The sequence below is a fragment of the Spinacia oleracea genome, chromosome 4 (assembly GCF_020520425.1).
Source record: "Spinacia oleracea cultivar Varoflay chromosome 4, BTI_SOV_V1, whole genome shotgun sequence".
In the NCBI taxonomy this organism is placed as follows: Eukaryota; Viridiplantae; Streptophyta; class Magnoliopsida; order Caryophyllales; family Amaranthaceae; genus Spinacia; species Spinacia oleracea.
This window is the reverse complement of record NC_079490.1, coordinates 79,864,482-79,880,178: the sequence shown is the minus strand read 5'-3', so window position 1 is coordinate 79,880,178 and position 15,697 is coordinate 79,864,482. Positions and strand designations below refer to the sequence as shown.

At 44.3% G+C, this 15,697-nt stretch overlaps 1 protein-coding gene across 1 annotated transcript; it reads left to right on the top strand.

The window, feature by feature from the left end:
- The first annotated feature begins 605 nt into the window (after positions 1 to 605).
- LOC130459554 (uncharacterized) lies at positions 606 to 2,202 on the top strand. Its single transcript, XM_056826996.1, has 5 exons — positions 606 to 811; positions 895 to 1,053; positions 1,140 to 1,680; positions 1,750 to 1,857; positions 1,942 to 2,202. The coding sequence occupies exons 1-3, from the start codon at positions 659 to 661 to the stop codon at positions 1,482 to 1,484; spliced, it is 657 nt and encodes a 218-aa protein (XP_056682974.1). The 5' UTR covers positions 606 to 658; the 3' UTR covers positions 1,485 to 1,680; positions 1,750 to 1,857; positions 1,942 to 2,202.
- The last annotated feature ends 13,495 nt before the right edge of the window (positions 2,203 to 15,697 follow it).

The following is a 15,697-nucleotide window of genomic DNA, read 5'->3' as shown; positions in this document are numbered from 1 at the left end:
TGGCCACGAGGAGCGTGGCATGACGCGTCAGTCTACTGGCCCGGGTCCCCTATGGGTGGGCCCTGAGCTTTACGACGGTCGTGATCTGCACTACGACCTAGAGCACCACGTGACTTCCCGCCTTCACGCGAGGAGAGAGACTACGGTTCGCGGCTATGGCGCAGCGACGAGTGAGACCGTTTTTAGCTATCTGAGCTCGGACGCCCAGGCCTTGGTGAGGACGAGCTCACTGTTTCCGGTGGTTGAGACCTTCTGGGAGATACTGCGGCTTAACATCTCCCTGTCCTTTCTGCGGTCGTTCATGAGGTGGTGGTGGGATACCACCAACACCTTCCATTTTCCTTGGGGCGAGATGACGATCACTCCTGAGGAATACACAGCTTTGACGGGCTTGACCTTTACAGGGAACCCCGTTCGTCTGAGGTCGGATGGCCCATCGCCGACTGTTGCTGAGGGTACCAGGCTCCTGGGCTCGTGGATGGGTAGTAGATTACCTTCGTACTAGCCCCGTGGGATACCTTTCGCTGACCTGATGTGGGCTTTGGAGCATGGGGTAGAGGAGTCGCCTTCGAGACAGGCTCGGCTGTTCTACCTCCATTTTATTACTTCCACTTTTCTATCGGGTCCGACTGACACCTTTGACCCGAGGTAGATAGGCATGGTGGAGGACGTGTCTACACTGGGTGACTATCGCTGGGGCGATTTGGGCTATGCGACGCTTGTCGGCCAGATGAGTTTGTCGGTGCGCGACTCGGACCCGAGTAGACGTCACTTTGTGATTACATTAGCGGGAGTGCCGCGTTTGATCGAGGTATGTGCCTAGACTTAATTTTGTTTTCTCGCTTTTACCGGGCCTCTTTTTTTTAATGTTTTATTGTCCTTTTCTTTTTGCAGCTGTGGGCCTTTGAGCACTTACCTTGGCTGGCTCCCCGAAAGGGGCAGAGGCCTTTGGAGTTCCCTGCCGGTCGCCGTTGGGGTTGGAAGAAGAAGCTGACAGTGCGTCCACCGCCCGATACCGTGTGGGATCTTATCCGGGACGGGAACCCTGAGCATGTACAGAATCTTATCCTCTATCTCGTATTTCGTCATTTTTTTATATTTTCTATGTGCAAGATCTGACTGCGTTTGTACAAAAACAGGTGGTTTGGACCCCATGGCTCTCTTTTAGGGGTACCCATGCTTCGGTCAGAGATAGTTATGCCCTGAGCCAGATGCGGGTCTTGTTCGTTGGCCGCCGGGACCCTGTCTGGTACCTGGGAGAGCGGGTACGTATGCAGACGGTCGGGGCTTTTTCGGTGCCCAGGCCTCCGCCTGCGACCATGCTGTCTACTCGCTTGATAGGCGAGTCGTGGAGGGTCCACTCGAGGACTGGCGTGCCAGCGACGGAGTTGGTGATAGAGGGAGCTAGCTATTACCAGTTTATCCAGGATTCTCTTCGTCTCCCGGAGCTTGGCGCTGTAATTTGCCTCCTCTCTTTGTATTGATTTTAGTGTTTTCATGCTCGTGCCCATGTGTTTATGCCTACTGTGTTTTGTGCAGGAGTGTCCTGACCCTTCGTTAGGGGGATGGGTGCTTCCCGATGCTCGGATCTCATATACCGGAGAGAGTGGATCCGAGATTGTGGAGACTTTCCCGGAAGACCGGGTTTTCCATGCTCCGCTCCCTGAGGGAGTACAGGCGGTATGCACCTTTTATTTGTGTACTCTTCTTATATTTTTTCTTTCTTTTTTACTGACATTCTTGTTTCAGGTTCCGGCCCGTACGGCCAATGCGATGGTGGGGGTGATCAACCGGTTGAAGTCCGCGTTGGTTCGAGCTCGGTCTGCACTTTCTTGCAGGAGCCCCCACTCTACTCGGGTAATGTGCCCTCTTTTTTTCTTTTGATCTGTACCTTTTGTTTGGCTTTCGGTTATTCACTCTCTTTTTTGTCCTTTTTTGCAGACGGCTGCTGGATGTGCCGGGGCCGACGACGCGGGTCCCTCGGGCGGGGGACACGGTCGTGAGAGAGAGAGGGCACGACACTCGCCCCTACAGCATCGCCGTTCTGACGCGGGGGTGAGTTCTTCCGGGGAGAGGTCCGAGCCGGAGCGTAGGCGACGTTCCGTGTCGGTGGCCCGAGAGCCTAGCCCCGAGTTGCAGTCACAACCTCATTTTTGGGGTGACTCTGGCTGGGGGCCCTCATACCACGGGGAGTGGAGTGGATGGACCAGCGAGGCTTGGAGACATGGAGCCGATGACGAGTCTTAGGCTTACCTCCTGTTTTGTACATATTCATTCTTGTATTCCGCATGTATATATATATTTTTTTGCGATTTTTGGTGCAAGAATGTTTTGAGGCTTCCGTGGGCTTTGTTTTAACATATTATAGCAATATTAGCTTTCTAAACCAACGACGAATTGAAAAGGAAAAGACTTTCGTAAAAATAATCAGTTCATATAAGAGTGCACACATATTTTTAGACTAACCGACTACTTGGGGTATTACATATGCATGTTCACTATTTTTTTGTTTTTTGCCGACTCGTGCCATACTCCTTTGTTGGGCTTGTTCCTGGAAATTCTTGTGGCTTTGTTTTTTCATTCTATTTGGTCTTGCCCGTGCATGGGTTAGGGTAGAGTTCCCTTTGCAATATCTTTTCTTCTTGATGCGTTGCATGACTTTATTATTCTTTTAATTTTTATTGGACCGGATCCTTGAGAAGGATTGCCTACGTATCTTGTCAGAATCAGGTCGCGCGTAGTTCTAGCTTTTGATTTTTTTTTGAAAGGGTGTTCATTACACGTCTGCTTCCCCCCCAAGTGTTCGTGGTTCTTTTGAGGGTTAAAAAAAGGAGTACGAACACTTTGCAGAAGCGAGAGGGTAGGTGGCAAGAGAGAATGACGCCCGATCAGGGGCGATGGAAATATCGGCGCCCAGGCCTGGGCGTGAAAAATAACAGCGCCCAGTCCTGGGCGTTGAAGTTTTGTCCTTCGCTTTTTCTACCTTATCGAGTTTTATGCCGTTTGCTTAGAGTAATGCGCAGAATGTTTGCTTATGAGTCTTAATGTGTTTTATTAGATGCCTTAACTCTGGACTGAATTTTATTAAATATGGTACTTTTTTAATTGGTCTAAGTTCGTGAGGTTAGCGAATTCCGCTCCATCTATGTCAGCTAGTTGGACTGCTCCGCCAGGTAGGATGGTCTTTACAAAATACGGTCCTTTCCAGTTAGGCCGGAATTTTCCTCGAGGGTCCGTAGTAGGTGCGCGGACTTCTTTTAATACAAAATCGCCTTCTTTGATATTTCGAGGTTTGACTCTTTTGTTGAATTGCCTTGCGATGCGCCTTTGATACACTTGCACGTGATGTAGAGCTCTCAACCTCCGTTCGTCTAAAAGGACGAGCTCGTCGTACCTAGCTTGAACCCAATCAGCTTCGGGTAGCTTACTTTCTAGGATGATCCGGAGGGAGGGAATCTCCAACTCGACCGGTTGGACTGCTTCCATTCCGTATACCAAGGAGTAGGGTGTTACTCCAATGGAGGTGCGGATTGAGGTTCGATAGCCCCATAATGCGAAGTGTAACTTGTTGGGCCAATCCTTATAATTTTCGGCCATTTTTTCGATTATGACTTTAATATTTTTGTTGGCCGCCTCTACCGCGCCGTTCATTTGCGGCCTGTAGGGAGAGGATTTATGGTGTTTGACATGATATTTTTCGAGCAGGTCTTGGACTTCGGCCCTGAAGTGGGAACCTTGGTCACTTATGATTTCATGTGGAACCCCGTATCGACAGAATATGTTCTTTTCTAGGAATCGAGCGACATGTTTGGCCGTTAATTTTGCTTAGGAGACTGCCTCTACCCATTTAGTGAAGTAATCAATTGCGACTAAAACGTACTCGTGTCCCCCTACGCCTGTTGGTGTTACCTTGCCGATTATATCTATACCCCAGGTGGAAAAGGGCCATGGAGAAGTGAAGGTGTATAGTTCTGAGGGAGGCAAATGGTTAAGGTTACTGAAGATTTGGCATTTTGGGCAAGTTTTTACAAAGTGATGACAATCGGTTTCCATAGTGGTCCAATAGTACCCTAAGCGGGATATTTTTCGGGATAGCATTTTTCCGTTCATATGGGGTCCACACACGCCGTTATGGTATTCTTTCATTAGTCTTTGGGCTTGGTTTTGATGGACACAAAGTAACTTGATTTTATTCGGCGTGTATTTGTACAGTTCTCCCAGAATTATGCTATATTGTGAAGCGAGGAGGCATAGGGCCTTTTGTGCTCGCAGGGAAGTGTTTGGGGGGAATTCCCCACTTGTTTTGTAACGAAGGATGTCCGTGTACCATGGTTCTTCTTCGGTGTTTTCAGGTTCGGAGTCTATGGCACAACAATAAGCCGGCTCTTTCCTTCGCTCGACCCGAAGGGTCATTCCGTCCCATTCATTCGGGATGTTGAGCATTGAAGCTAGCTTCGCTAGTGCATCCGCGAATTGGTTGTCGTCTCTTGGCAAGTACGTATACTCGATTTTTTCAAATTGCTCGACTATTTGGTCCAAGTGAGCTTGATATTTTGAGAGACTAGTGCTTCGGACCTTCCATCTTTTGGATATATGGTTGATTATTAGGGAAGAATCCCCGAAGACTTGTAGATGTTTGACTCCGAGGCTAACTGCGGCCTCTAGCCCAACTATGCAGGCCTCGTATTCGGCGGCATTGTTTGTGGCCTCGAAGTCAAGTTTGACGGAAATTGGTATATGGGCTGCTTCGGGACTGACTAGGAGAACTCCGACGCCGCATCCTTTTTGGTTGGACGCGCCATCGAAGTATAGTGTCCAATAGTCGTCTCGTATCATCAGAAGTTCCTCGTCGGGGAGGAGGTAAGCTTCCGTGGTTTCCTCATTCGTGGCATGCTCGGCCAGGAATTCGGCTACCGCTCTTCCTTTGATTGTTTTTTCCGGCATGAATTTTAGGTCGAATTCTGAGAGCATGACTAGCCACCTGGACAGGCGACCATTTAGGGCGGGCTTTTCGAACATGTATTTTAAGGGATCTAGTTGTGACACTATATGAACAGTGTGGGCCAATAGGTAATGTCTGAGTTTTTTGGATGCCCAGACGAGGGCGAGACAGGTTTTCTCAAGTTCTGTGTATCTCGTCTCGTACTGTATGAACTTCTTGCTCAAGTAGTAAATGGCTCGCTCGGATCCACGTACACACTGTGAGAGCATAGCTCCTGCTGCAGTATCCGTGACGGTTAGGTATAGGCGTAAAGGGATTCCAGGTAAAGGCGGGGAGAGGACGGGTGGTTTGCTTAGGTATTCTTTGATTTTATCGAAGGCAGTTTGGCATTGTTCATCCCATTCGATCTTTTCTTCTTTTCTTAATTTTTTGAATATTGGCTCACAAGTCATAGTAAGCTTGGCAATGAACCTACTAATGTATTGCAGCTTTCCTAGGAAGCCCCTTATCTGTTTTTCAGTTTTTGGTGGGGGCATTTCGGTAATGGCTTTGATCTTAGATGGGTCAATCTCGATTCCTCGCGTACTAACAACATATCCTAGCAATTTTCCCGAGGTTACCCCGAACACACATTTTTGTGGATTTAGTCTCATGTTATATTTCAAGATTCGGGTGAAGAACTTTTTAAGTGCCGGGAGGTGACCGCGCCGGTCTTTAGATTTGACGATCATGTCGTCCACATAGACCTCGATTTCATTATGTATCATGTCATGGAGTAACATGGTGGCTGTTCTTTGATAGGTGGCCCCCGCGTTTTTCAAACCAAAAGGCATTACAGTGTAACAATATGTTCCCCAAGGGGTAATGAAAGTTGTTTTTTCCATGTCTTCTTCTGCCATGAGTATTTGGTTATATCCGGCGTACCCGTCCATAAAGGAGAGGAGCGCGTGTTCTGCGGTGTTGTCTACTAGTATGTCAATGTGAGGTAGAGGGAAGTCATCTTTAGGACTGGCTTTGTTGAGGTCTCGAAAGTCTACGCATGCACATTCGCACTCGTCCATCTTTTTTAGCTACGGGGACAATATTGGCCACCCATTCTGGGTAGTTGGAGACTTTTATAAAGCCGGCGTCTAATTGCTTAGTGACTTCTTCTTTTATTTTCAAGGCTATCTCTGGTTTGAGCCGCCGTAGTTTTTGTTTTACTGGCGTCATTTTGGGATCTAGCGGAATTTTATGCTCAGCGATTTCTCGATCTATTCCTGGCATGTCTTTGTAGGACCAAGCAAAGACACCCTAGAATTCCCGCAAAGTGGAGATTAGATCGGCCTTTTCAGTGGGAGTTAAGGTGAGGCCAATATTAATAATTTTAGGATTTTCTTCTGTTCCAATATTTACCGATTTTGTGTCCTAATTATAGGAGTTTTGAGTTCTTGTTCACTTACATCTTTTATTAGTTCGGTATATTCCTCTTCTGGCTCTTTTTCGTGCTCATTAGTGGCGAGACATTCTGCATTATTACTCGGATTTTTAAGCGGCACATACTCAAAAGTTTCGTTTATCTTATTAAAGTCATGAAGCATTACATCAAAAAGATCTCCCGGAGTAAAGATTTCCGGGTCTAAACTATTTTTGGGAGGGGTTACAATTTTGCTAGGTTCGGACTCAGAGTCAGACTCGGATTCAGACTCTAATTCTTCGTACATCGGACCCTCTCCCGCAGATATCTTGAACTTCATCCCACGAGCGTTAGTCCATTTGAAAGTCTTGCGCCACCCTCGTTGGATTTGGTCATCTTTTGAGGGTGATGGAGCGATCAATTTAGTAGGATCGAACACTTCATCTTGGAGAGCTGCCATAATTTCTGTTTCTTTCTTCGCTCTTTTCTTTTCTAACCCAAACAATAGCCCGAAAGCGTGTGAGTTGGGGAGCGGTTTTTGGCATAGCATGGTTCTTTGGGGCGAGTGGCCTTTGAGAACGTAAAGGGTCGTGTCCCAGAGCATGCATCTCTTGGGTTTGTGCGACCTCTAGGTATAGATGTTCGGGATATGCTTCTTCCATCGCGTTCCTTGATGACTATCACGGGCAAGTATTCAGGGGCCCTGCATTATTGTTGTGGAGTAGGAGACACATTAGTTTGTCTCGTGAGTCGGTTTTTTTAGACATTCTATGACTACCCTTAAGTCGGACTAGTATATTTGGACTGTTATGTGTGTACTTTGAACTCTTTATGTTTTTGAAAATCTCTGCCCGTGTGACATTCATGATTATTTGCATGGTCGACTTTTAGTGTCGAGCATTGCCGTCGTAGGAGGCCTAACAACGACGCAAAGAGTTATTAATTTTTTCGCGAGTCGCTTTTGAAATCGAGTGCTTTTCTTACGCCCTCGTAGCAATTCTTTTTATGAACATTTTTTTGCGCTACGTATTTTCCTTTCGCGCGGGCACCGAGGCTGCTGCGCCTGACCAGAAGGCCAAGCAGCAATTTCAGCGCCCAGCTAGGGGCGTGAGAAATTCTGGCGCCCAGCCAGGGGCGTTGAAAATTCGTCCCTGGCTGGTTCTCGTTTTCTGTCTTCTGTTTATGCGACTTCGGCTTGCGTGCTTGCCTAATAACGTCCTTTACGCGTAACAGCGTTTGTGGGATTCGTTACAGGCCATCCCGAGCGTCGCTTATTTTGTGGCGATCATTCGGGTTTGCGGAACACGTGTTTCGGTATAACTCTTTGGCAAATTAGTCTATGAATGTTTGGGCAATTTTTAAGGTCGTTGGTTTTCTAGGATAGTTTGTCACACACAATCACATATTTCGCTACACATAACTACATTACAAACATGGATTTGAAAATTAAATATGCCACGTAGTTTATGATAGGCTTCTATGGGTAGTTTATTTGCGCCTGGCTTGGTACCGCTTCTATCGTAGATTCAACACATGCCCCGGTCGAGGTAGTGTCTTCAACAGACGAATTTCGCTCAAGAGGCCAACCCGCAAGTGCAAGCCAAGGGGGCATGCAGGCGAGAGGGACCTAATGGGCGAGCGATTGGGTTCGGGATAGGTGTACTACCTGCACAAGTACCGAGTGGGAAACATGCGCGGCGTATGCACCTTCTATTGGCGAAAAAAGTATCTTAGTCCCAACTCCCGAGGGAGCCGAGATTCGTTATGATGTTCTGCCCGTTCACATTAATATGCTGATTTTCAGGTCATCCCAACTTGATGGGAAAATAAACGCGGGGTAGGATCGTTTCACCCTTCGGCTATTTTGATTACCTACAAGCACGAGTATTTCCTTCACTATCCCCAGTGGAGTCGCCACTGTGAGGGGGTCGAAAAAGCGCGAGGCTAATGCGTGACCTCGTCCCTCGTGGGTGTGACGATTCTTTTCATTCAATCAAGTGTAATTGGATTTCCTGTGATTTTACACCCAATTGACTAGTAATATAGGAGTCGCCATTCAGTTTTTAACGACAATGAGAAAAACTGACAAAACCCGGTTATCGTGACATAAAGGGAGTGCAATTATGTTTGACCACGACGGCCGTAGGTTCCCTTGTGATCCCTGGTGTGGGGATCTCTCAACATACACCCGCAAGGTAGAGATTGAGGGTTCGGGGAACTGTAACTACCGAGAGGAGTACTTCGCTCGTCGATAACTCCAGAGGCAGGATATCCTTACTAGCTCAGCATAAATAATTGAAGGGACATGCGTTAACTATTAAACTAATCTGAGTTGATTTTAGCAATATGCAACATATAATACTAATTCGATCGTGATTATCTGATTTAAATAGCATTAAGGGACCTAGCATGATAATCCGATTTCCCAAAAATATTATATTTGTTAGGCGTGATAGAACAATCAGATTAGGTTAGTTTAACAGTTCATAAAAAGGGCGAGGAAAGCAGTTAAATCATCGAAAAGGGACATATTACGACGCACCCTTGAGAGGTGCGTCACGGTTCTCAGAAAACTAACCACTTTGACTTTGCTATTTCTCCTTTTTATTTAACGAATCTCAATTATGGGACAGGATACGTTCTGTTCGATTTATGGATCGATTGCGACAGAACGCGTGAACAATTTCGCAGCGAGAGGCTTAGGCTAAGGGTTGGAGTCAATACTCAGAATATAATTGTGTGTTGTTGTCTTTTCACGTCGAATTTAGGGGCCTATTTATAGGGAAGAGTTCGTGGAAAGATAGAATTGCAGAGTTCTAATCCACAAAGAATTAGGAAAAAACGCGTACCCAGGTATTTTCAGCGCCCAGGCCTGGGCGCCGAAGATTTCAGCGCCCAGAGCCAGGCGTTGAAAATAGGGTCTGGGCTATTTTCTTTAGTCAGATTCGGATTCCTGAAATCCGTAGAGTTTGAGATTAATTCGAGTCTTTTAGCGCGTATCAATTTTATGACGGAATGAGTCTGGGCCCGTTACGAACTCTTGGCTCGTTAGGATTTTAATTAATACGTAACTCTTATTTCTGAATCATATTAGGAATATGATTCTCGCAGTTTTCTATCTCATATAGGATTTATGTTGGAATGCAACACCTAATTCTGACAGGTTTCTATCTTTTATGATTTGCCACTTTTAGAAGCTACCTTTTACGGCAGTTACTATTTTTAGCAGGTTTCCATAAATAGCAGGTTTCGGGTGAAATGAAAAGGGGAATTGAGATTCGTTTATTTCATAGGAGATGCGTTGTCAAGTGGAGATTTACGTTTTCATCATCGAACCTTTCCCTTGCGGGAATGGGGACAAAAGTAGGTGTCTACAACTATTGACTTTAAAGAGAAGTTGGGAGATCATTTAGATTTGATTGAATTTTCGTGCATCGATAGTTACCATGCGAGCGTTACGATGTCACATGTTGAGGCATTGTGTGGAAAAAGTGTAGAAGTCTATTGCTGGAATGATTTGAGTAAAAATATTGTATTGGGGACAGAATTCGTTGAAGTGGAAGTATCCAAAGTTATTCCCTGAGATGAGTTACGAGGGCGTAACTCGTTTTCTTTAAGGGGGTAGAATGCGATAGAAATTCGCGCTTTTTACCTATTTTTATAGCAATTTTATGCATTTTATGCTAATTTTTAGCAACTTATACATGTTGGTGCAAAGTAAATAAATTCTCCGCATAAGAAAAAGGTGTTCATGAGTAACACAAGCAGCTTTGAGTTGGAAAAAGAGTGCACATAGGTGGCACAAGTACTTCTACAGTAAGAATAAGTCGAAAACTTTTGAAAAATGTGTGAATTTTCGAGTCAAGTTTCGGGACGAAACTTCTTTTAAGAGGGGTAGATTGTAATCCCCCATAATTTTATACATTTTATTAATATATTTTAACGTATTGTTAATTATATTTAAATAGAATTTACGAATTTTAGAAATAAATATGTAATTAACGAATATTTATTTTTATACTTTTAAATATTTCAACGGTTTATGAAATTAAAATAATTTTAGAATTTGATGTTAAAAAGAATTTGAATTACGAAAACACGATTGAAATTAGAAAACAATCTTAAGCGGTGTTGAATTCAAATACCAAACTTAATTCTAATCCTAGCCCAAGTTAGCAAAGCCCAAAATAAGTAAACCCACATCCCTTACCCATATTTCAAATTCATGTAAAACTCTCAATGCTCTCCTCTCCTTCACGTGAAAATAAAAGCAGAAAAACCCTCAAACCCTCTTCAAGAATTCACGTGAACTCTCACACCTTAGTGCTCTCCTTGTCGCCGCCGTCAAGCCACCCACGTCGGACCACCGTCGCTGCAGTCCCTCGCCACCACCGGCATCGCCATCCGGTAAACTTCCCCTCCCTTCTCACCTTCTTTCTCTTTCGTTTTCCTTGCTCTCCTCCTCACTGACTTTCTATTTTGCGAAGCACCACCTGTGCACGCAGCCACCAACACCTTGCCGCTCTGCCGCCTAGTTCCCGCCACCACCTACTCGCGCCGCCGGTCCTTCCCCCTGCCCGGTAATCACTCCTCCTTTCCTCCCTCTTTCGTTTTTCTTTACTGTTTCATTTTCGTGCTCCTCCTCACTTCGTATCCCTCATGTTTTCGGCAGCAACCACCGCGCTGTTAGGTTATGATTCATATGACAGTTCATAAATCATGCGGAAAAACCATAAAGCCAGGAAACATATTATTTACACATAATCATTTAGCATAGTTTAGATGCATACTCTTTGTTGCGTGCCTTCCCTAGCTGCGCCCGAACCGAACAAGAACAAGTCTTTAGGACTCCAAGTGTCGTCCCTCCGTAGATAGTCCACAGCACGTCCGGATCCGCCTTAAGATTGACCAACTAGAATCGCCCTTAAGGTTCTAATATTTTCGGTTAGGTAGGCAAGAATATTGGCTGATTTTTCTGCTTTAAAAATCTTAGTTTTGAATACTTAAAACTTGTGTATAAATAATGACCCCTAGGCCTTTATTTATAGAGTTATGGAAAAGGAATCGTAATCCTGGTAGGATACGAATTAATTGAAATTAGAATCCTACATGAATTCTATTTAATTAATTTATCCAATTAGGAATAGGAATTTAATCATACACTAACTCTTGTAGATTTAGGAAACACGCATGAGCACAAACTCACACACACACGGCAGCCACAAGGGCTGCCCATGCGCGTGCGAGCAGCAGCCCACGCAGCGCGGCCCACGCATCCGTGGCCTTGGCGCGCGCTGGGCCTGCCTTGTGGTAGGCCTGGGCGCTGCCTTGGCTGGGCTTGTGGCGCGCGTGCTTGCTGGGCGATGGCCCGGCTTCGTGCTGGGCCTTCGTCCGGCAGGCCTCGTCCGATGCTAATTCGTACGATACGCTTCCGATTAAATTTCCAGTTCCGGAATTTATTTCCGATACGAACAATATTTAATATTTCCGATTCCGGAATTAATTTCCGTTTCGAACAAATATTTAATATTTCCGTTTCCGGAATTATTTTCCGATTCCGGTAATATTTCCGATTCTGACAATATTTCCGTTTCCGGCAATATTTCCGATTCTGGTAATATTTCCATTTCCAATAATATTTTCCGATACGTACCATGTTTCCGTTTCCGGCAACATCTACGACTTGGATAATATTCATATTTCCGATACGATCCATATTTCCGTTTCCGGCAATATCATCGTTTCCGGAGTATTCATTTCTTGCCTGTGACGATCTTAGCTCCCACTGAAACCAAGATCCGTCGGTTCCGAATATTCATAGATGGAGTATTTAATGCCATTAAATACTTGATCCGTTTACGTACTATTTGTGTGACCCTACGGGTTCAGTCAAGAGTAAGCTGTGGATTAATATCATTAATTCCACTTGAACTGAAGCGGCCTCTAGCTAGGCATTCAGCTCACTTGATCTCACTGAATTTATTAACTTGTTAATTAATACTGAACCGCATTTATTAGACTTAACATAGAATGCATACTTGGACCAAGGGCATTATTTCCTTCAGTCTCCCACTTGTCCTTAGGGACAAGTGTGCATTTCCTAATTCCTTTGTCGCTCGATGCTTGCTCTTGAACATAAGGTAAGAGTTGTCATCCTTATTATGTCCAGAGGTGTTCCTCGGTTTCAGAGTTCAACTGATCAAATAAACAGATAATCATAGCCTATGATTCATCCGAGCACGGCCATGCATTTCACAGTTTCTAGCTCTCCGAGTGGCCTTGTACAACTTTTAAGCATCTCTTCCCGATTTATGGGAGGACAATCCCAATCTTGCGATCTTGAGATTAGACTTCGTTTGATAGGTGATTACCTGAGCGTTGCCTTTATAGCCTCCTTTTACGGTGCGACGGTTGGTCAACGTCAAAGCAACCAGTTCTCAAACAAGTAATCTCAAATCACTCAGGTATTGAGGATTTAGTGTCTAATAATTTAATGAAATTTACTTATGACAGACTTTCATCTCTTACAGTAAAGTTTCATAGGTCTTGTCCGATACTAGTCTTCCCAAAGTAAGTATCTATGCAAATGATTATGACATTGCCATGTCCACATAGTTCAAGAAACAGAACTACTAGTCATCTTGCATTCTAATCGTCTAACGTTTTCTATGCGTCCAATTTTATAGAAAACTCCGATTAGGGACCATTTTCAACCTTTGACATTCAAGTTCACTTGATAGACATTTCTTAGTCACAGGACTGGTCCTGACAGTCTATCTTGAATATATCGTCAAGTTGAAGGGACTCATCATTTAATAAACCACAAATTAAATGGAAAAATGAATTCCTTTCATTTATTGTGAATGATTAACCAATAATGTTTTACAAAGATTTAAACTCTAAAACTTTAAAACATTAAACAGAGACATCAAAGCCATTCTCCAATATGCTTGATTCCCATAGCTGCAGTGTGCGAGTTGTGCTTCGCTTGCGGTAGAGGTTTAGTTAATGGATCTGATATGTTGTCATCAGTTCCAATTTTGCTTATCTCGACTTCTTTTCTTTCAACGAACTCTCGTAGAAGGTGAAATCTACGAAGTACATGCTTGACTCTCTGGTGGTGTCTAGGCTCTTTTGCCTGTGCAATAGCTCCGTTATTATCACAATACAGGGCTATTGGTCCTTTAATGGAGGGGACTACACCAAGTTCTCCTATGAACTTCCTTAGCCATATAGCTTCCTTTGCTGCTTCATGTGCAGCAATGTACTCCGCTTCAGTTGTAGAATCCGCAATGGTGCTTTGCTTAGCACTTTTCCAGCTTACTGCTCCTCCGTTGAGGCAGAAGACAAACCCAGACTGTGATCTGAAATCATCTTTGTCGGTTTGGAAACTTGCGTCCGTATAGCCTTTAACAATTAATTCATCATCTCCACCATAGACCAGGAAGTCATCTTTGTGCCTTTTCAGGTACTTCAGAATATTCTTGGCAGCAGTCCAATGCGCCTCTCCTGGGTCTGACTGGTATCTGCTCGTAGCACTGAGTGCGTACGCAACATCCGGGCGTGTACATATCATAGCATACATTATTGAACCAATCAATGATGCATATGGAATCCCATTCATTCGTCTACGCTCATCAAGTGTTTTTGGGCACTGAGTCTTGCTTAGAGTCATTCCATGAGACATGGGTAGGTAGCCTCGCTTGGAGTCCGCCATCTTGAACCTATCAAGCACCTTATTGATATAAGTGCTTTGACTAAGTCCAATCATCTTTTTAGATCTATCTCTGTAAATCTTGATGCCCAATATGTACTGTGCTTCTCCTAGATCCTTCATCGAAAAACATTTCCCAAGCCAAATCTTGACAGAGTTCAACATAGGAATGTCATTTCCGATAAGCAATATGTCGTCGACATATAATACTAGGAAAGCAATTTTGCTCCCACTGACCTTCTTGTATACACAAGATTCGTCCGCGTTCTTGATGAAACCAAAGTCACTGACTGCTTCATCAAAACGTATATTCCAGCTCCTGGATGCCTGCTTCAATCCGTAGATTGACTTCTTTAGCTTGCATACCTTTTTAGCATTCTTTGGATCTTCAAAACCTTCAGGCTGTGTCATAAACACAGTTTCTGTTAAAACGCCGTTTAAGAAAGCAGTTTTGACATCCATCTGCCATATTTCGTAATCGTAATATGCAGCGATTGCTAACATTATTCGAATAGACTTTAGCATTGCAACTGGTGAAAAGGTTTCATCGTAATCCACACCGTGGACTTGCCTGTAACCTTTTGCAACCAATCTAGCTTTGAAAACTTCAAGTTTCCCATCCTTGTCCTTTTTCAGTTTGAAAACCCATTTGCTTCCAATGGCTTGGTAGCCATCTGGCAAATCGACCAAATCCCATACTTGGTTTTCAGACATGGAGTCTAATTCAGATTGCATGGCTTCTTGCCATTGCTTGGAGCTAGGGCTCGTCATAGCTTGCTTGTAAGTCGTAGGTTCATCACTTTCAAGTAATAGAACGTCATAGCTCTCGTTCGTCAAAATACCTAAGTACCTTTCCGGTTGAGATCTATATCTTTGCGATCTACGCGGGGTAACATTTCTAGATTGACCATGATTCTCACCAGATTCTTCTAAAGATCTCTGAGTTTCATCCTGAATGTCATCTTGAGCATTCTCTAGAGTTTGTTGTTCGACTCGAATTTCTTCGAGGTCTACTTTTCTCCCACTTGTCATTTTGGAAATGTGATCCTTCTCCAAAAAGACACCATCTCGAGCAACAAACACTTTGTTCTCAGATGTATTGTAGAAGTAATACCCCTTTGTTTCCTTTGGATAGCCCACAAGGATACATTTGTCAGATTTTGGATGAAGTTTGTCTGAAATTAATCGTTTGACGTATACTTCACATCCCCAAATCTTAAGAAAAGACACATTTGGAGGCTTTCCAAACCATAATTCGTATGGAGTCTTTTCGACAGCTTTAGACGGAGCTCTATTTATAGTGAGTGCAGCTGTATTTAGTGCATGTCCCCAAAATTCTAATGGAAGTTCGGCCTGACCCATCATTGACCTGACCATGTCTACCAAGGTTCTGTTCCTCCGTTCTGACACACCGTTCCATTGTGGTGTTCCAGGAGGAGTCAATTCTGATAGAATTCCACATTCTTTCAGATGGTCATCAAATTCATAGCTCAGATATTCACCGCCTCTATCAGACCGCAGTGCCTTGATCTTCTTGCCTAATTGATTCTCTACTTCACTCTGAAATTCCTTGAATTTGTCAAAGGATTCAGACTTATGCTTCATTAGGTAGACATAACCATACCTACTGAAGTCATCAGTGAAA